The 27044-nt window shown below is 40.0% G+C and overlaps 2 protein-coding genes across 2 annotated transcripts; both read left to right on the plus strand.

Moving 5' to 3' along the window:
- The first annotated feature begins 233 nt into the window (after window positions 1-233).
- mrpl10 (mitochondrial ribosomal protein L10) lies at window positions 234-3958 on the plus strand. The gene is made up of 5 exons (XM_040013991.1): window positions 234-370; window positions 589-758; window positions 1966-2130; window positions 2724-2868; window positions 3445-3958. The coding sequence occupies exons 1-5, from the start codon at window positions 331-333 to the stop codon at window positions 3681-3683; spliced, it is 759 nt and encodes a 252-aa protein (XP_039869925.1). The 5' UTR covers window positions 234-330; the 3' UTR covers window positions 3684-3958.
- Window positions 3959-8419: 4461 nt separating this feature from the next.
- On the plus strand, window positions 8420-23453 carry osbpl7 (oxysterol binding protein-like 7). The gene is given in 23 exon segments (XM_040013983.1): window positions 8420-8544; window positions 9583-9783; window positions 10216-10359; window positions 10451-10504; window positions 10660-10926; window positions 11023-11146; window positions 12107-12225; window positions 12317-12406; window positions 12602-12625; window positions 14455-14605; window positions 14758-14864; window positions 14976-15144; window positions 15457-15603; window positions 15707-15843; window positions 16397-16534; window positions 17399-17462; window positions 17604-17629; window positions 17631-17683; window positions 18411-18555; window positions 18628-18778; window positions 19010-19136; window positions 20824-20946; window positions 22364-23453. Coding segments are annotated over 22 exon segments (2601 nt in total). The 5' UTR covers window positions 8420-8544; window positions 9583-9651; the 3' UTR covers window positions 22473-23453.
- Window positions 23454-27044: the final 3591 nt, after the last annotated feature.

A 27044-nucleotide genomic window follows, 5' to 3' on the forward strand; every position in this document is an offset into this window, starting at 1 on the left:
AAAAAACCTGAACGTCGGTAATTGTGCGTCATCACGCTAGGACGCGTTCGCGTACAAGCCCAATCGGAGTCTCTTCTCCGGCATTGCAGCAATTTGCTTATTATTTTAGCCAAATTATTTCGATAATACGTATATGGATACAGGTTATCAGTTTTTAAATGTTTTCCGACGTGTTCATCACAAAGCACAGCTTCATTTAGGTAATTTTGTTTTCTTTTTACGCTTAAAGTTTGTTAAATATGAGGAAGGTTTTCTTTTTGCCGACATGTCAGTAAACGCAGCACGCATGCGTTCGTCACTTTCCTGAATAACGACGTTTTCCTGTGAAAGATGGCGGCGACCTTGTGTTCGAAATTGCTGCCAAAACAGGGTAAAGTACTATACTTATACCATTACTTTTTCTTTTTTTTTTTTTTAAACATTGCGGTTCTGGTTAGTCTGTCTAATTTTCAGCAACTAGCTACTGTTAGTAGCGTTAGCGGGGACTCCGTTTTTAGCTGTTATTACGCTCAGTTAGTCGATGTTAGCTCCGCAGCGCTCACTGACAGGTTGTACAGCAGACATTTACCTGACATTTGTGGCTTTCAGGATGGCTTCCCCTCACACAGAGTGTCCGACACGGGTCCAAGGCTGTGACTCGCCACAGGAAGCCTCTGCACATCCAGAAACAGAAGCTGCTAGCGGTTACTCAGTACATCCCCCCCGCACGGGAGTTTCCTCCAGGCGCTTACCCGTCCCAGACCAAACACGTCCAGGAGGTAACACACCAGCATGTTCAGCCTTTTACTGAAAGCCTGCACGATCGGAACAAGTCTCACTTCATATAGGACTGCTCAGCATTGTGTGCTTATTTCTTGGATTGGCTTAGGTTTACAAAACCTTTGAAATATGTTGCTTAAAAACAGGCATTTGGCATTGCATCCCAAACAACTTTTACCAGGCAGTCAGCAGCTGATGGAGCAGTTTAATAACTGTTGCAAAAGAAATGGGAATATACAACAGTGTTTGTACACGTGCTTAAGGACGTGATAAACTTTATCTTCCACATCTGCACTTTGTATTTAATTTGCAAGGTAACTGGAAAAGTTGGTTTCATTTAAATATTTGCAATATTGTCATATTTATTTTTCGCTTGGTCATTATGAAACCTTTAACTTGCACGGTTACCCTACCCTATCCCATGATGTGACAGAGCATTCTCCTCTGTCACACCAACCCTCTTCATGTCCTCCTTCACTAATTGTCTCTGTGCTCTCCCTCTTTTCTTCTTGCTTGCAGCTCCATCTTCACGATCCTTTGTTCAGTATATCCACTATCCCACCTCTAAACATGTCCAAACCTTCTTAACCTTACCCCTCTAAGTTGTCCTTCCCATGTACTCATTTCTAATCCTGTCCATCCCGCTCATTCCCAATGAAAATCTTTACATCTTAAACTTGGCCTCCAGTCTTTTTGTCAGTACTATAGTTTCCAAACCATACATCATAGCAGGTCTCACTAACCTCTTTAAAATCTTACCTTTTACTTGTACTGCTATGCTTCTGTCACCTCGACACATGTCACCACCCTGCCTGCACTCTTGTGTACTGTCTGTTGCTTTGGATGTCTTTTTTAAAAAGTAGCATAACAACTGTGTATACAACTCTGATAGATGTAAAGCTTATTCAGAACTTTAGCTACTCTCACCATTTTCAAAGATGAGGTTATTTTTACCTGAAAGCTTCATCTTTTACAGTAAAATACGATATATTTTCTGCTGCTCAGTAGGTAAATGATAAAAACATTTTTTGGAACCAGAATTTTACACATTACAGAATTAATTGGGCTTTTATTTTGTTACTTCAAGCAGATTTTGAAAGCATGCACTTATGTCCTTTTGTTCAAGTAGTAGTCTTTTTTTTCCTGGTTTGGTCTGCAGGTCTCGTGCTTTACTGAGTGTCAATCTCTTCCGTCTCATTCCTTCAGGATAATGATTTGACCTTACTAATGAAGAGGGAGTTGAAGAAGTTGTTTGAGGATTGTAAAATGATCGCCGTGGTCCAGAACAGCAGCAGCAGTGCTGAAGACATGATGACTCTCAGGCACAGACTTTATAAACACAACATCACAGTCAAGTTCTTCCCCAACAAGGTAAGACTGACGTTGTTGATTCTGTGACATTTCCTATTTATCGGGAATCAAATACGTTTGAGATGTTTCTGAATAATAACATAATAAAACAGCTTTCATTAATCCAAATCTAAGTAATAGACGGTGTTTTTGGTAACATTTTTAGGGTCAGAAAGGACAACAAGGCGTGGATTATATTCTCTTGAATGTTGACAGCTGCACACTCCATGGATGAGTAGTCCTGTAATACTTCTAATGCGTGATTTAGACTTCTGTGGGGAATCTATGTCATAACTTACTTAACCACGCCTTAACCTTCCACGTAACCTGATGTGCACCTTCTGAAAAGTGTAACCAATGTCAAGTCGACGCCCAGCGTAACGACTGAATTTGTTCACTGTCTGATGGCACCCAGGATCATCCCTTATACTTTACATAAACTATAACAGCAACAATAAATCATTTTCTGATGATACATAAGACGATAAACTTTGAGTTGTTGTTTCTGTCTGCAGCTTTTTAGCTCACAGCGTCCTTCATATAGAAGAACATCCTGCTGCACAATTTCACATCAAGGATCATTAATCTTCTAATTCACAGTTGTTTGTTTTCAGGTCGTGCGGTCGTTCCTGAGTGACTCCATTTACTGCAACATGGGTCTTCTGTTCGTCGGCCCAACGGTTATGTTTGTTAGCAAAGAGCCGAAGGTGAAAGAGATGCTGACGACTCTGAGGGGCAGCCCACAGATGACACTCCTGGGTACGTTTATCCACGTGCGAGGAATAATTAGCATTGGATATTGTTATGATGCCTCGGGAACCATGAAATGAGTTCAGGAAAAGTTGAGCTAAATTGTCTTCTAAATTAACTCGTCAGTCTTCTGCTGGTGACTGTTTGGGGCTGTGGGTTGAGATAAGGTTCCACATCCTGCTTGGGTCTAACCTTGGAGCACAATCGGTTGATAGATGAAGTTAGGGATCCAGTTAGATGGGATAAGCAGTTACTGCCTCTCATCTAGAAAATGCCAAGTGTACTGTGAGTGTACACAAGGATACTGTGGCCCAAATTCAGTCTGTCCTCTACAGACGTTCGCTTTGTCTGCATGTTCACTTCCTTAAATGAAAGTGTGTTTTCAAACCCTCCAACACTGAATCTGCACCAAATCACGCTTATTAACCCAAGTTTGTGAACCGGTGTTAAAAACTGTTTGTAAAATTAAACAGATAATATTTTGCCAGCTGAAGCCTGTCTCTGTAAAACAGATTTCAGATCAGTCCAGAAATGGAAGGAATCCATTGCAAATATCTGTAATGATCTTTGCTCTTCTTTCATCAGGAGCCTGCATAGACAACACGCTGCTGAGTGCACAGGGCATCGTGAGCTACTCCAAACTGCCGTCAATGACTGTCATCCAGGGCGAGGTGGTGAGCGGGCTCTCCATGCTGACTTCCCACACAGCTTACCTGCTGCAGCGCCACCCGGCCCACCTGTCACAGCTGCTCCAGCAGTATATCAAACAGCAGAGCTCGGATGGAAGCGCAGAGGCAGCTCCTAAAGCAGAGGAGGCCACGTAGAGCTACAGAGGACATTACTGGGACTGGTGACTTTCAGATCGAGAGCCAAGTGGAACAGCAAACGACTGTAAATGGACTGGATGCAGTCTTTGTTTTAATTTGGCATCAATCAGACTTTAAAGATTGAAAAGAAAGTCTTGAGTGAAAGAGATAAATTGGTGACACAGTGAGCGTCCACCTTTCGGACACCTCAGCCTGGAGATGTCTGGAGTTATTGGATAAATAATGCTTCAAATGGCTTTATTTAAGTGTTTAATAAATGACTTCAGCGCTTACTTTGGCTCATGTTGTTTCTATGAAGACTTTCTGTTACTGAGGGAACAGTGTGAACAAAGAACAGTGTGAGATGGCATACTTCTGCCACGGTTAAAAGCACACTCCACACCATACATCAGTCAAGTCTTTGGATTTAGAAGGACTAGGATCGCTTGTGATATTCTTCCTATTTCAGGGTGACGGGCATTTGTGATGATATGGTGCAAAATGTCCAATTATTGGGCAAAATCTTGCTCACACTTTCATGCAAATCTGGGCAGAACTTTTTCACAGACACTACCAATCACATATTCCCATTGGTTGGGGTTATAACGCTTCTGTTTACATTTCAGGAGATTTTGTTTAGTACAGTGCCAGATGGAGTTGTGACCAAGTGGCATAATAAAAACAGCTCCAGCCAAAATAAACACAACTGGTCACAGATCTGATGAGTTAATCTCCATGTTACAGATTACAGCATGCTAATCTGGGTCAAATGGGAGAGATGCATATTACTCATTTTCACTTCAACAGTATGCACCTCTGCACAAGAGCAGGCAAACAGTAGTACAACAATGTAATTTAGAGAGCAGAAAAAAAGGAACCGTATTAAAAAAATTTAAGATTTTATTAACAAAACGACAGAAGCTGCAGAACTGAATCTATTAAAATAAGATATAATATTAAAGAAATAGTAAATCATGGTTTATTGTGAATTATTAAGAATTAGGAAGGCAATATCAAGACATTCTGGTGTTCTCCTGGAAGTTATTAACATATAAAGGTCATTAATATCCCCTAAAATACTGTATTAATAAGTTTGTGTGAAGAGGCTTCAGGTTTTGTCCATTTAATCTCTGCTTCAACCTAAAAATGAGTAAACTGAGTGTTCAGAGAGAGGAGCCTGCTTAGATTCACTCTCCACTACAGCCCTAGACTCTCAGTGTAATTCCAGCTAATGCGGATAATGGGCAGGACACATTGCGCATGGTGCGCGCCGCCTGCGACGCACGGCCCTCCTTGGATTTGAGGGAGCTGCTGTCACCCGCCGCAGAGAGGGCACGGCGGGTGAGATTATGTGATTGTCTCTGGATAAAGCATGCAGTCTGACTTCTTTTGTTTCAACGTTTGTCGCTATTTTTTCATCGAAATGCTGAGTTTTCACAGATTATTAAACGCCAAATGAGACTTTTGTCGGATTAATCAGACGCGGAAGGACAGACGATGAGAGTCTGAGGTGGATTTCAGGTGGGAGTTTTTAAAAATTGCTTTTCCAAAATAGATTTGAAAATACCAGACAAGCAATGTGAAAGTTTGGGCTAAATCTTAATGGAAAACACAGAATATAACCACCAGTATTCTGTGTAATTCAGCAGTTATGTGTGGTGTAATCTGGACAGCGAATGCGTCATGGGAATATGTTAATCTGCACATACATATATATATGTATGTATCAAACAACACTAAAAGCATTTGATTAAAATGAAAGTAACCTTTACTTGTCGTTGTGCTGAGGCAGTAGTATATTAATCCCTATGCAGATTAGACCCTATGCAGACTTCAGTAGTTTACAGGTGAAACAAAGGACTTGTTAACCAAGGATGTGAAGTGATCAGGACAAGAATCTACCTTTAAAACTGTTTCACTGCCCTTTGTAATGTTTTGTGTTTTAAAAAAAATTCCCTCTGAGTTTGGAGTCCAAAAACGTGCTCAGCATTTAGTCTTTTTGATGTAAGTTGCACGTTTTCTTGTATATACTAGCTGTCCTGAACACTATTGGTGAGAGTATTTTATTCCACACAAGAGATTATAACAGTCATAATCTGTGCATCTTAACTCCACCCTCAGGCATGATGCATGAAGTCTCCACCTTGTCTGACTTGTTGTGTTGACCACCATTCCCCCCCCTGTGAGCTCATTACATCACTCATCCATCTGCATGCACATGGTCTTAGAATCAGAATCAGAATACTTTATTAATCCCGAAGGAAATTATGGGTTACAGCAGGCAGCACGCTAATGGCGCATGCGTCATTAGGGTGCATTATCTAGGTTTTCTGGGTCAAATGAGGTCAAACAGTAGTCCAGCAAATAACCATTCATCATCTTTGAGTTATTTATTGTTTTATTGCAGTTTGGAAGTTGAGTTAAATGAACTGGAGTGTGAGTGGTTTAAATGTATGCAACTATGATATTTACACTGTAAGGATAACTTCTAAACATGGGAGACACACAGAGGTTTTTTATTTTTCTGTGTCTAGAACATGAAACCAAAATAAAATGTGAGTGGAAATCATAATCAAACTCAGTGCGGACTATTGTGCATGAACCTTTCTGACTAAGCAAGCTCAGAAACCTGCAAATCCTTTCATCCTGTTTCCACCACATGCTTTCAGTACTGAGGTCAGTTACTCTCATCCTCTCTTGCCCTTACATAACAGCAAGGCAGGCTGCTTCTGGATAGATTTAGACAGAAATCAAATTGAATGCACTGACTTAGCATCCCAGTACTGGCAAAATTACTTACTACAGTGTATTGGAAAGATTTGTAAAGCCTTTTGTTGCACCCGAGAAACCTTCTTTAAGTCAGTCAGGTCAAAAAATATAAATCTGAAAGTTATATTCCCACATCTGTTCAGTGATTCTGCAGACTGACGCTGTGATGTCTGTGTTAAAATGCAAATTTTAACACAACGAATATTAGTAGCTTGTTCTCAGACTCACAAATTAAACGCAAATACACATAAAATACGACAAATAGAAGAGTTTTCTTTGCAGCTTTTGAAAGTCATAAAACATTCTAAGTAAAACAAACCATGGCATATATTTATATTAAGTGTATAGAAGTGTTATTCTGTGGTAATCATGAATAATATTATTGTGTCAGTGCTCTCCGTCTTCAGATCGAGTTACTCCATGTCCAGGTTACTCTAAGTAGCTAAAAACATCTCTTGAAAAACCAATTAAGAAGAGGTAATCCTCTCCTTGCAGACGGTATTGGCCATGGTGCCACACACTGCACAAGAGTGGATTACCAACAAGGCAAACTGCACGGGGATCCCCCAGAAGCCACAGATTCACCCACCTCCAGTAGTTTTAGCAGTTTAATTAGCTACATATGTGTTAAGTTGCTTAAACAGCTAATTACCCAAAATTAATTAGGCTAAATATTTGGAGATCCTCAGTCCATCTGAGAGTTTTTCTAAAGATTCATATTGCTAAAGTTGTGTTTCATCAAATGACTCCAAACTGATGCAGGATTGTTTGATGTGTGGTTTGTATTTAGATTAAGGGGGAGGGCCAGAAGGAGCCCTTAACACAGGGGTGGGCAATTCCAGGCCCCGAGGGCCGGTGTCCTGCAGATTTTAGATCTCACCTTGGGTCAACACACCTGAATCACATGATTAGTTCATTACCAGGCCTCTGGAGAACTTCAGGACATGTTGAGGAGCTAATTTAGCCATTTAAATCAGCTGTGTTGGTTCAAGGACACATCTAAAACCTGCAGGGACACCGGCCCTCGAGGCCTGGAATTGCCCACCCCTGCCTTAACAGATCAATCCAGTCATAGTCATACAGTAGCTGTTAAACCAGCCTGTGCAAATAATTACGTCTGCACAGGCTGATTAAAATGTCAATTAAGATTTTCTTGGCCTATTAAATATCAGCAAAATGAAAGCTTAAAAAAACCATCAGCCTCAAACCCAAAGTAATAAATTTACTGCCACAGATGTCTAAGGATGTGCAAACATTTAAAGATCTGGAACCAGGTACATCTGCTTTTTTAATCAAACAAATTTAAAATGTTGCATCTGCTACAAAATAAACTTGTTAAATTAGAAATCTGCATTTCGCTCTTGTGTCTTTGTAAATAAAATAATAAAATAATAATTTAAGACACATAATGTTATTTTATTTATATTTGTACAACTAAACCTGCCTTTTGTGAAACTTAAAAACTTTGATTTAAAAGACAAAATTAAAATCATTTTGCTATAAGAACAACAATAAAAACATGTCAGGAATGAAGACCCAAATATAGACTCAACTGGGACTATATGTATATACACACACGGACACACAGAGGGCGATCACGGGAAGAGGAAGCAGGTGGGGAAATAGGAACAGCTAGCCTTATTGAGCTAAACATACAAACTTTAAAACTGTTAGTTAAAGTTAAAACTGTTGATAATAAATTGTCACATATTTCCCCCCAAATCTGTGCACCTTAAAGCGTGATGTATTCATTATGATAAGATAAAACATAACATATTCTTAGATAAACCTTCCAGCTTTGGTTTTTGGTCAGTAAAATGCTCTAAATCAGTGTGCTTGACTCCAGGATCCAGAGTGATCTGGTTGGAGGATTCAGGTGTGCTGTGCTATATCCAGGTAGCATTTATGATAGCAGGCTTGAACCAAGAGCTCAGCTCTCACCTGTGTTAGGTAACTGGATTACTTAGATTCCTTCCTTGTCTCCTGCTCTGCTCAGTCTGTTAAACACTTTCACTTGTTGCTCATGGAACTTTCTCACCTTTCACAGCTCTTCATACAGGACTAAATTAAACTGACCTAATGCAAGATTTGGTGAAAATAAGACATCAAGGTAGAAATGTATCAATATATTTAAAGTTTTTGTTTGTTTGTTCATGCAGGATTGTTTGCCAACTTATTGTTCACTTAAGTCCTGACTTTTTAAAGGCTCATAATTATGTTTATTTTTATTATTCATAGTGCTAGCGGGCATACAGGCAGGAAACGGGAAGGTGTCAAAGGAAGGAATGATATGTGACACAGTTAATATCACAGGTCTCAATGAGAAGTTTAATAATCAGAGGAACATATCAGTTTTCACCCGTCACTGATTAGTTGATCAATTATATTTTTTTTAAACCACTGGAATTTAAATACGTTTTAAGAACACAGTTTCAGCAAATGAGCTTCGTCAGCTGATGGTGTTTGAGGTGCCAGAATCTTAAACACTCAAATGATAATTTTTCTCAGATTTGTTTAGATTTGTCGCCCAGAACATTAAGGTTATGAGGAAAAAAATTGACCTTTTGTCTGATATTTAGAAGACTAGTAAAAAAAATAATTATGCACATCCAGTTAAGAGGCTGTCTGCCTTACTTTGGCTAAAATAGATTTTTGTTGCAGCTAAAATAAGTGTATAAGTGTGCACTAACTCTTTGCTAAAGGGCTGGTGTTACCTTTTAAAGGCCAGTTTGGATCAGGCGGAAATAAATGGGAAACAGGCTTATTGTACATGGAAGTGTCTCCAAGCCCAGTGTTCACTGATTTGGTTTAAAGGTTTGGTGCAGTTTTTTGTTTTTGATATTATAGGATAGTAGATTTTCTCTGGCAAGTGAAAATGTAAATGTTTGAGAAATCTCTACTTAAGAAGTCTTGTGATGGTTATTTCATTTTCTGATTAGACTTTGACTGCTGTGGATGTGTGATGTGCTTTTCAGTTTTATGTTTATGTGGCTAAGAACAATGGGCCTGCATTGATTCATCAGATGTGGCATTCATTTCTGTTTTAAGTTCTGCTTTATAACAGCTTAAAAATGGAAATAATTATAAGGAAGTAGGCACTTGTACTCTCAGAATAACCATCATCTCCTTGGTCTTCCTTTGATTTCAGGGGGATTTTGGTAGATCGCAGCAGAACTCGCTCACAACAAGAAGGGGAGTCTGAGGTCGGCGCTCTGAGATGGACCTGTCTGGATCTTCACTCAATCGCAGCCAATCGCTGGCAAGCGGCCTGGAGAAGACTTCCCACACCTGGAACAAGCCAGCCCACTCTCAGAGCAGCAGCACTCTGTCATCTCGCCACTCCAGACAGGTCAGACAGTTCGGTCTATGAAAACATGAAAATAAATTAGTTTTCATCAACTCCACATTTCCTCTCGATCATCCCCATCCTCTCAGACGTTTTGAGACTGCTGAAGTTATATATATGTTTAAAGAGTCACATAACTTGATCAGTCTAATAAACAATCAAAAAACAATCAAAAAAGAACAGTTTATATGATCAGATGCAGCAAAAAAAGCCACAAATCTTCAAATATATTTGGAATTTTTGCCTTAAAAAGTATTAAAGCGGTTAATCGGTTATCAAAATAGTTGCAGATTGATTTTCTTCAATTTACAACTTTAGGATATTTCCATTCATTCATTTAAACTTTCATTTTTATCCATTTATTTACACTGTAAGCAAGAAACGACAATTTTCCTGTTGAATCGGACACTTAATTTTTCTTCATATTTTCCACAGATTATCAAAGACTGGGAAGTAATTGACGACCTTCAGGTTGAAATGCAGGGAGCAGGTGACGATCCTCAAGACAGGACCGCCCCGGGAATCTGTGAAGGATATCTTCTCAAGAGGAGGAAATGGCCACTTAAAGGCTGGCACAAGGTGAGAAGTCAGTGCACTCATTCACATTGCTGCTCAAACGTCGGGTCTCTTTAAAATCCGTCAGTTTCAAAAAAGGTGATCTCTTTTTCAGCGGTACTTCGTCTTGGAAGGAGGGATCTTACGCTACTCCAAAAATCAACAAGATGTAAGTGAAATTTTATGTTTGTCCAGATAATGCAAGGATTGACCTTTCAAACCAAACCACACCACCTCTAACCCAACTTTAATGTGATGTTTGATTTATTCGGTGTCAGTAAATAATCTTAATAACAAGCTTTCATATCACTTTGTTTTTGACAGGTGGCCAGGGGACGAGTCCAGGGCTCGCTAGATGTTAGCCTCGCAGTAATATCGATAAACAAGAAATCAAATCGGATTGATTTGGATGCAGAGGACATTCTGTATCATATGAAGGCAAAGAGTCATGAACTCTTCTACATCTGGGTAACCAAGCTACAAGCTCACCGCCTGTACAAGAAGAATGAGGCGGCTCATCTTCACAGCAGCGTCCTCCACACTTTGTCCCTTCCCACTGCGGCTGAACAAGCTCAGAGAAATGGAGATTTGGTAATAATGGAGTAAGAAAGTGACGTCAGACTGAAAGCCACAGTTGTTACAGGCCACCGAGAGTAACCCGGTGTTCTCTTGCCTCTAATTTATCAGAGCGCCACGGGGATGGCAGATTCAGCTGGAGCGTCAGGCGTGCTGCCGTCAGCTAACACAGCCGTGAACACGAAGGTGTCTGCCTGGCTGCAACAAAGCCACAATCCCGACATCTGTGTTCAAGGTATTTGTCTAATAATCCTAGCTGCAACGACAAAACTGAACAGGTGATTCTAAAAGTGGCAGTTTGTTGAGTACAGTCTTCAAGTTTCAGCATTAGGTTATATTCCCTGACATCCTCTGTTCTTCAACTTGGTTTTCTCTTTTTGATAATATATAATAATTGAGTGTCCATATAAAACACCCACAAATAGTATTTACAGAAAATAAGACTTAAAGTAGGTGACTTAAAAATGACCAATATGCCCTATGTGACTATTATTAGATTATTTATTGCAAAATGTCTAACTAACATTTGCTTTTGAGGTTGGTTGGAGTTCAGGTATTCTTCCAACTGTTCCAATAAGACAAGTGTTATTTACTAAATTCATTGAATTACTGATTGATAAAATGGTGAAAGAAACCTAATACAATTATCCAGAGTTTCGTCAGACCTATTAAAATCACATTCACATCTCAATTATTACAAATGTTGAAAAGAAAAAGCTGGAACATTAAAATTAATATTAATTATCATTAATAATGTATGTACTGTTGGATAGTTTGATTTAAATCAAAGTATATTGTAAACTTTTTATATCTTACATTTTGTATGCAAATTCTTTAGGTATGAAAAATAGCAAGTAACAATAACTGTGAGGTAAAAGTACAATAAGTTTACTTAAATGTATTTTACTGTGTCCCGTTACTGTTTAGAGTTAAATTGGGGGAAAATATAGTTAAATTTTCTTTTTTGTTGTTGTTGTCATTTTAAAATGCTAACACCATTTAATAGGGGATAGTCATCTGCATAAAACTTGATAAACATCAAGTTGTTGTCTCAGTCCACCGGATTTAAAGAAAAAGGTGTTTTCCTTGCGCTCACAGTGCAACGGCTATTTCTGTATATTAGCTCTGTGGCCAGCAGGACTCTTTTGTGATTAATTAGTTAAAAAAAATTTGCTTCCTTGATATTTCCTGCCAGAGCTGAACCGTTGTCATCTGGACCTTTCTGAGCTAAACCGCTTAATCCAGAGGCTGCAGGCACTGGAGGTGGGGCAGGCCTTTACTAATGGAGACCTGCAACGGATCATCAGCATACAGGTGCATATAGGCTGATCATTCAAGCATGTTGTACATACTGCATTATGTCTCCAGCATAATCACATGAGAAAATAAACCTTTTTTGGTGCAGAATCTGTCACTGGAGAAACCGAAGAAGCCGAAATCAGGGAAGATCTGGGGTCATTCCCGCACACTGTCCAGAGTGGAGGCCCTGGGAATGGTAAGAATGGTCTGTAACCTTCACTTTCTTAAAAAAGGACACGATCAACAAGCTAAATGTTCATATTAATTAAATAGTAATTTGACATATAGTACATCTTGGTTTTTGAATTCATACATTGAGTCAGCATATTGGGTTTATGAAATCCCAATTCTTCAGTAACATTTTGGGACCTTTCTCTAATCTAATCCAAAGCCTATTCGTGGGATTACTAAATCGGTGAGTCACTATTAGTACATGAGACAACTTCATGCTTAAAAATGTTTGAATGTTCTTCAGTCACACTCTACAGCAGACTTCCTAACCATGAATTATAACTTCATGAATGATGAAGAAAACAGCACTGCCAGTGTAACCCATATTCTCTACTGTGTTGAGACTTCCTTAGTTATACATATGAGGACTAAGGTGCTGCTTGTGCACCTCTCGATTTTTGTAATCTGGCGTACGATCGTGTTGGTTTTTGCTAACATTTTAATGATATAAAAGTACGAAAGCTCAAAGATGATACAGGAGTTGTTGCAACTGCTTGGAAAGATTTTGTGGACAAAATGTTGAAAAAAACCCCCCCCAAAAACTCAGCAATTTCTTTGATCCTGGTTTGGCCTCCTCTCCTTCTATACCAGCGCTGATATTGAACTCCAATTGTTCAGGAGAATACTGCAGTTACCTGTGCTGTAACATAACGTGAGCATAAATGGGTGTGACTGTGTGATGTCATCACTGTTGCTCAAAGCGACCAATGCAGCAGGTAGCGGCAACCGAAGATGTGTCACCTATGGTGTTCACGCTGTGGCTGTATAAGCACAATGTATGAGTGGTTTCTTGTGTTAATCTTGACTGGAACATATTTCTTAGAGCCCTGGAGGTGGAGAAAGAGTCTCTCCACTCTAGGTTGCAATGTAATCAACCGTTTTGCACAAAAAAAGAGCATAACAATGGCATGACTGTAAGATGTATGAACAAACTTGTTTACAGCAAATCTGCTTTTCCTGTCTCCAGTAATGTCAGCTGTCTATTCTACAGCTTTGTAGGTTTTCTTTCTTACCAAACAACATGAAGTGATCAAACTAAAAAATGGCAAATTAATGCATTTATAAGCAGCTTGTAAGACAGAAAACCTGCAGGACTGTGGTAGCAGACATCCACATTTAAGACATTAATATGTCACTGATTAGAATGCTGTAATTTTATAGATTACACTCCTAGCCATGTCTTTATATTAGCCAGAAGCATAGGAGTATTTAATAACAATAATAAAAATTCGGTGCAATTCAGCCATCATCTTAACTAACTAACATCATGTGTAACACCCAAAAGCTCCAGATTTTATTCTAGTTTGTACAAATACATGTTAATGTAGATAAATAGGCTCAATAAAGAAACAAAAAGCAAACTTTATTAAGAACAATTACAGAATACTGCAAAAACCTAATGTATGAAATCCACACAATCACAGACAATCAGACAGGGAAAAAGGATACAGAGGAAAAAATGACTATATATACACACAATGTGGACAATTACGTAAGAAGACTTATGTAGCGAAATAAGACAAAGGTGTAAGAAATCAACAGCAGGTGAAGACAATGATGGGAGTCTACTCATCCAACTCATCTAAAAGAGCACACATTTCCCCAATATTAAACTATTCTTTCCGCTCCGTTGTAGGTGCTTTTGTAGTCTCTGTTAACCCCTAACATTAGAGGTCTTCACAAACCCAAAGAGGCCTAAAGGTGACATGCAAATACAACACACAGATGTCCCAAATAGACCCAAAGATCATTTGGATCCTCTCAGATGTTCTGTAAGCACAAACCTGAGATGGGCAGTAAAACAGGACTCCCACTTTCAGCAGTACTAGTAAGATTTGTGAAGATCTCTGTATGTTGGTGGTGCATTCCCATTCCCTGGTATAAACATTGGGACTTCCCTTCATAGTGCTAGTTAAACCTGTGCTGGATAACACAACACAACAGTGACATCTACTCACACAAAGATCGATAGCAAGGGAATCAACCACAGTCCTTCCTCTGTTCACTTCACAGCTGTCCTCAAGTCACCTGAGCAACTCGGCCCACCTCGGTGCATCGGTCCCGTGTATCCCCGACTACGTGTACTCTCAGCTCTCCCCTTCCACGGTCAATTCGCCCGAAGGGAAGAAAATCCAACAGGACATCTACGCTATGTCTCAACGAGGTCAGAGAAACATATAAACACAAATATGTCATCTACCGGTAGACAAATGTTAATTTGAGCACATTTATCCTGGGAATCGCTTTATTGCAAAATATGTAAATGCCACAGATACCTTCCTGTTCAACAGAAACTGTTGTTTAATGCTCCTTTAGTGCTCAACTCTCTGAAGTCGGTGCATGAGACTCTGTCCCAGGAGAGGCAGAAGCTGCAGGCAGTCTGGGACGCTAACAACATGCACCAGTCTAACACATTAGCTCAGGTTAGATTTGTCATCTGGACTCTCTGGCACACTTTATCCTGTTTGTTTTTTTTTATACTTGGTGGCTGATTTTCTTTGTTCATTCCTTTTTTTTTCTTCCCCTGGTGCCAGCCTGAGGCAGTGAGGCGTTCATCCCAAGGACCTCCTTCGGTGGCAGACTCGGCTGCAGAATATTTTGATGCCAGTGATGACATCCTGTGGGGCAGCTCCTCTGAGGTGTCTGATGAATCCGGACTAAGTGACGGAAGCACCACCAATTCTGAGCCGGAGGAAGGACACAGTGGGTACACCAGTATCAGTGACCAGGGTTTAAAGTGTATAAAAAGTCAGTGGGTTTTTTTTTTTATATCCTAAAAAAATAGCTTTAATGTACTTGAATAGTATTGCTGAATAGTTCTACCTACTCTTCTTTCTGTATCTACTGTTTGATGTGAATATTGTACTAACTAAAACAACAATTCACATTATGTACAACCTGAAAACCACTGGCACTGATGCAGACTCTTATTCTTGTTATTGCCTGAATAGAAACATCCAGCCGTACTTTTATTCTTGATAATAATAATATTATTTTCTTTAATCAACATTGCAGCATCAGCAACCCGGAAGTACCGTGCCAGCATTTCCAGGACTCCCAACAGTGTTGTTCCCAAGAGCACTGGACGTCGAACAAAACTGCCTGTTCACTGTCCTGACAACAGCCACGTGGGGCTCGTGGCCATACTCTATAACAACATAGGTAAGAACCAGGAATCCAGACTTACTCAGTACTTGAATTGATAAAACGCAAGAAAAGAGTCTTCGTGGCAGTTTTCAGAGCCCTCTGTTTTGTTTCTTCACAGGTAAAGACTTGGCTCGCGTGTCCATGCCAGCTGTTCTCAATGAGCCCATTAACCTGCTGCAGAGGCTGTGTGAAGAGCTGGAGTACAGTGAGCTGCTGGATACTGCCAACAACACATCAGACCCCTACCAGAGGATGGTAAGTCTGTCCACACTTAAAACGAGTTAACATACCATAAGATATACGTCCAGCTCAATGTGTGTAGTAAAAGATTAAAGGAAGTGCCTTAAAACTGCAATCTTTGTGATGGCCAGCAAGAGGCGGCTGTTCTGTTTGCAAAAAGACCTCTGCCTACATATCAGCCTATAAAAAACAGCCCTCAGCTTTCTCACACTGTGACCTAAGTTAAAACTCTCACTTCGCTATGAACTGGTATTTCCCACATTAACACAAGCTTTGTATATCACTTACTCTACTCATCAAATCGAACTTTCTGTCAGTTACCCAAAATGAAATTTTGTCAGAGTGGGGCGGATCCAGCATGCACTCCAGGTGGACAAGTGCAGGTGGTTAGAACTTACAGGGGCCTTTGAAGTGATCCAGAGATGCACAAGGAGATGACCTTAAAGGGGAAATATTTAAAATCGCAAGAGAAAGAAAAATATAGCATAGAAAGCAATAACTACATAAAATTATTTTACATGGGGATAAACAAAGCGACCCTTTATGTTTTGTGTTTTATCTCTTTTAGGTTTACATTGCTGCCTTCGCTATCTCTGGCTACTCCACTGCGACGTTCAGGAACCGCTACAAGCCCGTTAACCCGATTCTGGGGGAGACCTACGAGTGTATCAGAGAGGACCGAGGTTTCCGCCTCATCAGTGAGCAGGTATCTTAATCAGGTGTATCATGGTTATCTTTATACGCGGAAAACACTCAGTTACCTAGAAGGGATATTTATACAGCTGAACAGATATAGAAAAGTAGGAAAAGATGAATTAGGAAGGATAATCTAATTAATTAATAATAGATAATCATAGAGCTAATGATTATTCTTTTTAGTTTAGAGAACTCCAGTGTTCCAGCTTATATTTGGGTATAAAAAATGCATGCAGTTTGTCTAAGCCTATCAATAATAATTTTTTACTTTTGAACAGGTTTTTGACAGATCTCTGAAATATCTCTTTAAATATCTTTGTAAAATCGAATAAATTTGTTATGCATCGTACGGTTGATACAAAATCCCACCGCATACCTCAACTTGCCTCAGGTCACACCGTTTGGGAAACGCTTTCTTAGAGCATGAACCATACCATGAAGTGCAGCAAATGAAAGGCTGATACTAATACTAGTGCTGGTGCGGCATTAGTTCTGCCTTGGTGCTTTTTAAGAACCACATATTCAACAGACAGTGTTAATTAGCAATCCTAATCTGAATTAGAAATCTGGGTAATTTCAATGGTAAGAGGATCGGGGTAGAGTCTTTAGTCTGGGCTGTCAATTTTCTAGTTTTTTGGATTGAATGCGTGGAACCGGCTCTAGATTGGTTGGTGGCAAAGTGTCGGTGGAATAGGATTTGGTTTTGTAGTGCATGCAGGTAAAATTGCTGCAGGTAAATCTGTTGGTTTAATGAGGAAGATGTATTAAACGGACACAATGTTTCCTGCTTTTTTAACTTGGGAACTTTGTTTCATTGTTGAGGATGAAATGGTGAAAGACATAATTTTGTGATGAAGTCTCTGTACTTGCCCAGGTCTGCCACCATCCTCCCATCTCTGCCTGCCATGCTGACTCAGAGAACTTCTCCTTCTGGCAAGGTGAACAACTTCTTTTATCAAACCAGCACACTCTCTTTATCTGTTGTAACTAGCTGTTTCTGTCTTCCGACTTAATTATGCTTTTAGGAAGGATGTGAGTATATTGTATAGTGTCACCAATACTTTCTTACATCTGAACAGACCAGCGATGGAAAAATAAATTCTGGGGGAAAGTCGCTGGAGATCCTGCCAACAGGAATGGTAAACGTGACTCTGCCGAGGTAAACGATCTGGCTTTATTTTCAATTTTTCCTCTCTGGCTGACATATTATAAAAGAACCCAACCAGCGATTGTTGATATTTGAAAAATTTGTTGGTAGATTAAATGTTTAGCTAAAATGAGATAAAATAACCTTTATTAGTCCCACACATGGGAAGTTTGGGTGGTGTGGTGTGAGTTAGACATCTGGATGCTACCCACTTCCAGGTGGGGCATAGCAGCTTTTTGTGAGACCATTTACACTAGCACATCTGCGTCTTTCCCACTGTGTCAGAAAAGTAGCTTTCCAACTAAAATTCCATTTTAGGGGCAATAATATAGCCAGAAAATTGAATGAGTAGAGTATTCAGTGAACAGCATCTGAGGTGCCATAGTTCCAGTGGTTCACCCTCAGGGCCACACCTTAGGATGGTAGTTAAGCTTTACACTGCCATGAGAAAAATTTCTTAAAAGAAAAAGAATAAAACACTTGGTCATACCCGTGAATTGTTTCGCCACAGTCTGGATACTGTGGACTCCTGCGCTGTGTCTAAACTCAGTGTCGCTGCTGGAAACTGATTTTTTTTTTTAAATTACACATGTTCAAAACCTTAAAAAACCCAAATAAAAGTATGAATCCTCACTTTTGAAAAGCTGCAATCAGAATTATTTGCCATCTTTTTTTTATTTAAAATTGACCATCTGTGTCAGTGATGACCAAATATTCTGCATTTGTGGGGTTTCCTCAGGTATGGTGACCACTATGAGTGGAACAAAGTAGCGACTTGCATCCATAACGTCTTCAGCCAGCAGCGTTATCTGGAGCATTATGGAGAGGTCATCATCAAAAACCTCAAAAGTAACATCTGCACATGCAAGATTACTTTTGTCAAGGTGAGGGACCACTCAGCGCTCGTGTCTTACACTCTTTAGATGCGAGATTAACGGGTTTTTCTTCTGCCGCAGTCTCGTTATTGGGGTTCAGAAACGAATAAGAATGAGGTTCAGGGTGTGGTGTTGGACCAAAGTGGGAGTGCCATTCACCGGTTTGGAGGTCTGTGGCATGAAGGCATCTTCTGTGACACTCTGCCGACTCCAAAATGCATCTGGAAGCCAAGTGAGTCCTAAATAACTAAGACATGCTTCCTTAAATGTTGTCTGTTTAGTTTTGACCATCATTTCTTTTTAGTCTGAGTCACGTGTTGGGTGCAAAAACGTCTCTTTAGAAGTTTAAATGGAGGTTAAGTGAGACGATTAGGTACTCTTTCTACCAAAATAGCTAATCAGGATAAAGCCAAGTGTCACGTTTGTGCCTCAGTTCACCTAAGAGGCTTCTATCACCCCACAGATCAACAGCCAAAGGATTACCTGCTGTACTATGGTTTCTCCAGCTTTGCCATGGAGTTGAATGAACTCCCTTCAGACTTGAAGCCTCTTCTGCCTCCTACAGATACGCGCCTGCGCCCAGACCAAAGGTCAGAAATCTTTCCAATGCAAAAAATAAAAAGGGAAAACCAAAACAATACTAGATGGGATCTGAACACAGCTGTGGTCCATTACAATGCTCTGGAATATTATCTATCTACAAGTAGATAGAGCCATGTACTGCCCACTTTATTAGGCATACCTGTTCAACTGCTCCTTAACAGAAATAAATATCTAAAAAGCCAATCACATGGGAGCAACTCGGGGCATTTAGGCATGCAGTTATAGTCAAGACGACCAGCTGAAGTTCAAACCCAGCATCAGAATGGGGAAGAAATGTGATTTAAGCACTGGGTATTTAAGAACAACCCTGTGACACTGGGTTCAGAAACTGACTCCTAGTCACAGAGAGTATTATACAAATTGTTACAACCAAGGTAGGCAGACGTGCATCTCTGAAATCATAACATGTTTAATCTTGAAGCAGATGGTCTACACCACAGGTGTCGAACTCCAGGCCTCGAGGGCCGGTGTCCTGCAGGTTTTAGATGTGTTCTTGATCCAACACAGCTGATTTAAATGGCCAAATTGCCTCCTCAACATGTCTTGAAGTTCCCCAGAAGCCTGGTAATGAACTAATCATTTGATTCAGGTGCGTTGACCCAGGGTGATATCTAAAACCTGCAGGACACCGGCCCTCGAAGCCTGGAATTCGACACCCCTGGTCTACAGCAACAGAAAACTACACTGGGTGCCCCTCCTGTCAGCTAAGAACAGGAAACAGATCACACAGACTCCCCAGAATTGGACAACAGTAGATTGGGAAAAGTTTCCTGATCTGATGAGTCTCATTTTCTGCCGTAACATTGAGATGTTCAGGTTCAAATTTGGCAGAACGGTATAGATCAGGGGTGTCAAACTCCAGGCCTCGAGGGCCGGTGTCCTGCAGGTTTTAGATCTCACCCTGGGTCAACACACCTGAATCACATGATTAGTTCATTACCAGGCCTCTGGAGAACTTCAACACATGTTGAGGAAGTAATTTAGCCATTTAAATCAGCTGTGTTGGATGAAGGACACATCTAAAACCTGCAGGACACCGGCCCTCGAGGCCTGGAGTTCCACACCTGTGGTATAGATCCATCCTGTCTTACATCAACAGTTCAAGCTGCTGCTGGTGAGGGGGGTATTTTCCTGACACACTTTAGGCCTGCTGACCATCATTTAAACACCACAGCCTAAACAAGTATTGTTCCTGCCCATGTCCAACCCTTTATGACCACACTGTACCCATCTTCTGATGGCTGCTTCCTGCTGAATAACACACCAGGTCACAAAGCTCACAACAATTTAAAACTGGTTTCTTTAACATGAAAGTGAGTTCAAATGGCCTCAAGTGGCCTTCACAGTCACCAGATCCCACTCCAACAGAGCATCTTTGGGATGTGGATGAAGAGGAGATTCACATCAAGGATGTGTATCTGTTGTCACATGACAAACAGAAAACTCCCCTAGCACTTTAAAGTCCTTCTGTGCATTCAGGGGAAAGAGAGCAATGGCTGTAAAGGCCATAATGGTTGTTTTCACAACTACGTAGGAGGAGCCAGGTAAGAATGGCTTTGTATGTAAAAGTCAGCACTCCTCTGCAATACTGTACAGACTATAGTGTAGCACAAGCTAAAATCATCCAGAAACACGGAGTAAATATGGTGTAAGCTTGATGTCACCTTCTTGCAGAATGCTGGAGGATGGAAGGGTGGATGAAGCTGACAAAAAGAAGGACGAGATTGAAGAAATGCAGAGAGAGCGGAGAAAAGAGCTCGGCAAAAGGGGTGAAGAACATGTTCCACGTTTTTTCAAGTAAGTCAATTCCCTTTAAAATCCAGGTTCATTGATAATTTCCATTTATCTTAATTGTAGTCTTCCAACCTTGATATTTGGTTATATCTTTGTGTCTGTATATTTGAAGTAATTGTACAGTTCAGGTTATTTGTGTGCCACATTTAAAAACAACTGCTTTTAGAGGAAAAAGCAGGCAGCTCCATAGACTGAAATTTGCTTTAGTACATGGATAAATCACAGAGGTGGGACCAAGTCATTGTTTTGCAAGTCTCAAGTCTTTATCCTCAAGTCTCAAGTAATGTCAGGCAAGTCAGAGTCAAGTCACAAGTCATTGGTGTAAAAGTCAGAGTCAAGTCACAAGTCTGAAACTTTGAATTTCAAGTCCTTTCGAGTCTTTAAAAAAAAAAAAAACGAAAAAAAAATGTCGCAGTTATATGCTAAATGTAAATATTAGACCATGTGATTTTTAAATCTGTTTTTCTCAACACATGACGAAATAGTGAACTTAGAAAATATACACAAATTGTGAAACTGCACCTCTATAAAATGCAGCTCAAACTTAGCTCCAAGAATAATTTTCACCGACAATTCTGAGATAAGTTGCATGTTATTCTTGGATGCGGTTGTACGACCGGCTTTAAAATAGCATGACAAAAATATCATACACATTAAAGTTAGTTGACATCACAAAGTTAGATGAAGTCAGCTATCTTATCGTAGCAAAAGAGAAGCGCCACCTACCGTTCTTTATGCAACTTCAACTGTCGGACAAAGTTGGAAGTTGTTCCATCTCTGTCTGTGATTCTCTGCTTGCATGTTTTGCATATTGCATTTCGTTCTTTTGTTGACTACTTCATAGTTTATGTACCTGAAAAAAATAACTCCTTGCAGCATTTTTGAGCATTTGTTTTCTTCTTAAAAAAAAAAAATCTGGTTAATTTGATTGGCTGTGCTACAGCTCATGCACACATACGTACGGAGTGTGGTTGGAATAAATGAATGAATGAATTGAATTAATGGTGCACACTTTCTATATAATATGTGTGTTAAATTTTAGATTTGGGGTGAAATATCAAGTCTTTTCAAGTAAACCGGTTCAAGTCCAATTCAAGTCCCAGGTCACTGGTGTAAAAGTTCAAGTCAAGTCACAAGTCTTAGAACATTTTTTCAAGTCAAGTCTAAAGTCATAAAATTAATGACTTGAGTCTGACTCGAGTCCAAGTCATGTGACTCGAGTCCACACCTCTGATAAATCATTCAGTAAAAATACTTACAGTCCATTCAGTTCTTGCAGCTTTATATGGTAACTTTGTAACTTCAGTAACATTATTTAAACATTTCAAATCATTTCTGCCATCAACAACATGCAAGTGCATGAACTGTAGAAATGCCGGTGTGCAAATTATTATTCTTTATGGTTATTTTACATCATCAGGAGATCCAAAGATTCCTCTGGACGGGACGTGTGGTTGACAAACGGGACTTACTGGAAACTTCGAGAGAATCCAGGGTTTGCTAATCTTGAAAACTTAACTGTGTGGTGATGAGATGAGACTGCAGAAATGAGTGGACAAAACCACATGAAAGGACGAGATCATGGATATTCAGCCGTGGATATTCTGGACAGCACGTATGAACCACTCGGAGAGTGAAGATAGTGCTGCGGATCTGTTCTTGATTCTTCTGCACACCCGTGACTGGCTCATGGGAATCTTCAGATACCCAACAAACATTAATGGAAATACAATAAAATCTTATTCATTTAATTTCTTAGATTACTTAAATCAATATGCTGTTTTTATGTGAATTTCTTTTTTCCCCCAACAAACTCTAAACTCTTTAAGACTTAAAAATTGCTTTTCTCTGTGGAGTTTCTATCAGGATGCTGCTTTGTGATAGTTTGATCTATTGCAATTGAGTTTGAGAAAAAAATTTGGTGGAGTGGTGGAGACCAAAATAGAGCAAAAAGAGTGTAAAGAATATTTACATATATACATATATAGTTCTAGAAACTGGAGAAACCCATGACTTTAAATATAACAAAATAGTGTCCTTAACTGCTATGTGTGCAAATGTTCTATATTGAGTATAGAATTTGATTCCAATGGTTCAAAACTTTTGAACATCTAAGCAGACCTTTAATTCAGACACATCGGTGGCAGGGACCACCTACAAGGTGCATTACTATCCATTACTATCTAGGTTTAGATAGTAATGGACAAAAACAGCTGGTTCTATTGATCCCCATCTGTGTTCAGTTTTCATTGACACTCCACAATTTTATGGATAATAGAAAAATACTGTGTGTATCCTTTGGCACACCCTGACTCCACTGGAGAACCACTGTGAAACCTCAGTTTATATGTTACAACAGACTCTTTATCCAGGCAAATCTAACTTCAGGCTACACCAGGGGTGGGCAACTCCAGGCCTCAAGGGCCGGTGTCCTGCAGGTTTTAGGTATCACCCTGGATCAACACACCTAAATCAAATGATTAGTTCATTACCAGGCCTCTGGAGAACTTCAAGATATGTTGAAGAGGTAATTTAGTCATTGAAATCAGCTGTGTTGGATCAAGGACACATCTAAAACCTGCAGGACACCGGCCCTCGAGGCCTGGGGTTGCCCCTGGGCTACACTATACACCATATGTTTAACTGTCCAAGAAATGAAGTACTCCAACTTGATATCTGTTGCTTCCTCTTTATGAGAACGTTTGCCTATCGTGGCTCAGGACATTCTGGCATAAGAGATTCTTGATTGAGAATTTCAATTCCTTTTGCCTGACTAAAGTCAAAGACAGAATTTGTTTGCTTTAGTTACGTTATCATTGAAATTTTCTTTTCCAAAAAATATATATTATTAACATTTTTGTATGTGTTTTTGACCTGTAATCTAAATAAGAGTTACAAATGTTCAGTAATCACATATTTAAAAGAGGAGATAATATATTATCCTTTGTTTATATGTCATTAATAGCAAAATGAGTATCCAGCTGGTTGGAAATCTGCACATACTGTATTTATACATTACATTAAACTGGTGATATGATGACTGTGTTTTTACTGGGACTGCATTTATTATGAGATGCCCTTTCTTTTAAAAGACCACTGGAAGTTTCTGGACATAAAAGGAGAAATAGACTTGAGATTGTTTATAATTAAGCAAGGCTTTTACTGCACTTCTTTTGCAGCAGGGGAAGGAGCTTAAAAGATGCTTTCCATAATGCGACTATACCATAACACTTGAAAGATGTGTGACACACAGCTGGAATATTTCCTTCTCCTCTTCACTTCTGCTGCCCCCTGAACACGAAGGATGTTATGAGCATAAAAGAAAACATGCCGCAGTAGGAGAAACCATTTTCTCACCTTAAAACCAAGTGTTTACTATTAACCAGGTGTCTGAAGGGGTGTGAAAAAAATATTCTTTTATTTGTGCCTTTGGTTTCCTGTGATAAATGATGCAGTTTCCTTCTTCGAACCACTCATGTTGAATGGAGAAAGTTGCAACCTATAATCAGCATGTTCTGCACATCTCATTAATCAAATTAAATGTGCACAACCTGTATGTCTCCTTAGTGTCTCCTTATAGATGCCCTGTTTTTGAAACGCTGTACTTTAGCTATCTGAAAAACTGTTCATCCAAACCACTTCAAACTTGGCACTTGTACAGCTGGGGCCATAGTAAGTTCAGCATTACACACTGCACAAACATCCATTCTCTCGTGTTTCTGGAGTCTAGCCTAGCTATCAAAGGACAGGAGGGTACACCCTGGTTGCATATCGTTTTGCTGTGGGAGGAAGCCGGAGTACCCAGAGAGAACCCATGCAAGCAGAGGGAGAACATGCAGAAAGGCCCCGGCCAGATGGTGGAGTCAAACTCAAGGCCTTAACTTCATCATTGTGGCTGCAGCTCAGGAGGTAGAGCAGGTCACCTACTGATCAGGTTAGTGGTTTGATCCCTGGCTCCTCCAGTCTGCATGTCAAGTATCCTTGGGCAAGAAAAGATTTATCTTTTTTCACTAGTTTTGCTTTTGGCTAGGGGCAGTGTCACTACTGGTATAACGAGATGATACCTGTCCAACATCAATATGTGCCACTGGCAGAAGATTTCCTGAAGGAGATTCCAGGAGATAAGCAGCTACTCTACGAGGGCTGGACAGGGCCGTAGAAAACCCTTAACCATCAGAAGGACCAGTATCTGCTCCTTTGTGCAAGGATGAACAGGATGAGCACTACCATAACTACAAAGCAGGACACTAACGTGAATGGTTCTGACCAAACAATCAGAAACAGACTTCATGAGGGTGGCCTGAGGACTTAACGTCCTCTAGAGGGCCCTGTGCTCACTTCCCGGCGCTGTGTTGCCAGACTGGATTTTGCCATAGAATACCAGAATTGGCAGGCCCACCACTGGCGACCTGTGCTTTTCACAGATGAGAGCAAGTTCACCCTGAGCACATGTGACAGACGTCAAAGGGTCTGGAGAAGCAACATTCCTGATGCATGACAATGCCCAGCCTCATATGGCAAATAGGCAGTTCCTGGAGGATTAAAGAATTGATAACACTGACTGGACCCCACAAGCCTGACCTAAATCAACAGAGCACCTCTGGGACATTGTGTTTTGGTCCATTCTACACTGCCAGGTTGTGTCTCAGTCTCATCAGAAGCTCATGCCCTGGTCCAGATCTGGGAGGATATCCCCAGGACTAGGGATGGGAATTGATAAGAATTTTGCATATTTGAAAAAGGGGAGACACTAATTAAATAGCTGTGCCTGTTCAAAACATGACTGTGGAGGACTTGCAAACTCTAGGTTGCAGCTTTCTCAACATGAGTGAGTGACTAATATCATTTGTCACAGGAAACCAAAGAGAAAAAATAAAATATTTTTCACACCCCTTCAGACACCTGTTTAATGAACTTGTTGTTCAGGTTAGAGTTAGAATGAGGTTCAGGGTAAGGTTTTGGTTTGACACTTACACTTAATTTAAAGCACACTGTGCAATCCCTGGCAAAGTGGAAAACTTCATTGTTTAGTTCTTTACACATGAAAGTTATTGCAGACCTTTTATAGTTGTTAAAGTATGGATTTCTGCAACATGCCGTTAGACTTCTGGGAAGGTGGATGTTAGACCATGGCCTAGATTTAACATAGTACTATAACTCAGACTTTAGTTGCTGTGCTTAAACTGACATTTAAGCATTATGACTGCTTACATTAAAACTTTCAGTAGATTCATGTCTGTGAATGTCTTCTCAGAGATAGGGAGAGAGGTACACATGCATACAGATGCAGGCATGTATGTTTGGCGATCTCTGACATAGACGATGGTCTCTCGTAATAAAGAAAAGCTATTACGAGAGAGTCCTTGTAATAGCTTTTAGGACCCACTAATCCAAAGGATCCCAAGCTAATACTGTACTTCCTCAGACCCTGGTAGTACAAGTGCCAATTTCGAAGTGGATTGGAAGGACAGGTTTTGAGGTAGAAAAGAAGAGATGTTTCAAAAGATGGCAACTTTAGGGAGATACTAATGTAATGTACAGATTGTGCAGATTTGATTTGATTTAAAAAAAAAAGAAGTGTAAATTGTAGGTTGCAGTCTTCACCATTCAAAAACGAGTGGGTCATAGGAAAAAGCTGTATCATTGGTCACAGGAAACCAAAGAAACAAATAAAAAAACTATTTTTCACACCCCTTCAGACACCCAGTTAATGGTAAGGAGTTGGTTTTAAGGTGAGAGAATTAGTTTCAGGTCAAGGTATGGTTTGGTCAATTTATAGCGGTGCATACAATCTTTCCCATAGTGGGTGACTTCAGTGTTTGCATTTATACTTGCAGTGGATCTGCGTCACAGAGCTGTGAAAGTGAGCTGAACACGTCGGTCACATTACTTTCACTGACATACAGAGAAAAGGCCTTAACTGACACTCAGTTCATATGCATATTGTCAGAACTATGAAAAGAGAAAGCAGCATATGTCTACACTGGCAGAATACTAGCTATTGCATTAACTTATGAACAAGCTAGATGGACTTAGGCCCAATTACTTTGTGATAAAGTTATTATCTTAGTGCTAATCAATTTACTGCGGTTACACTGCAT

The sequence above is a fragment of the Simochromis diagramma genome, unplaced genomic scaffold (genome assembly GCF_900408965.1).
Source record: "Simochromis diagramma unplaced genomic scaffold, fSimDia1.1 OVJJ01000669.1, whole genome shotgun sequence".
Taxonomy (NCBI): domain Eukaryota; kingdom Metazoa; phylum Chordata; class Actinopteri; order Cichliformes; family Cichlidae; genus Simochromis; species Simochromis diagramma.

Excerpts from the sequence above, each read along its gene's own strand:
- mrpl10 (XM_040013991.1), top strand. The coding sequence starts at position 331 with ATGGCGGCGACCTTGTGTTCGAAATTGCTGCCAAAACAGG. Across the intron at positions 2,131-2,723 it reads TCAAGTTCTTCCCCAACAAG|GTCGTGCGGTCGTTCCTGAG; the intron begins GTAAGACTGACG and ends GTTTGTTTTCAG. Across the intron at positions 2,869-3,444 it reads CCCACAGATGACACTCCTGG|GAGCCTGCATAGACAACACG; the intron begins GTACGTTTATCC and ends TTCTTTCATCAG.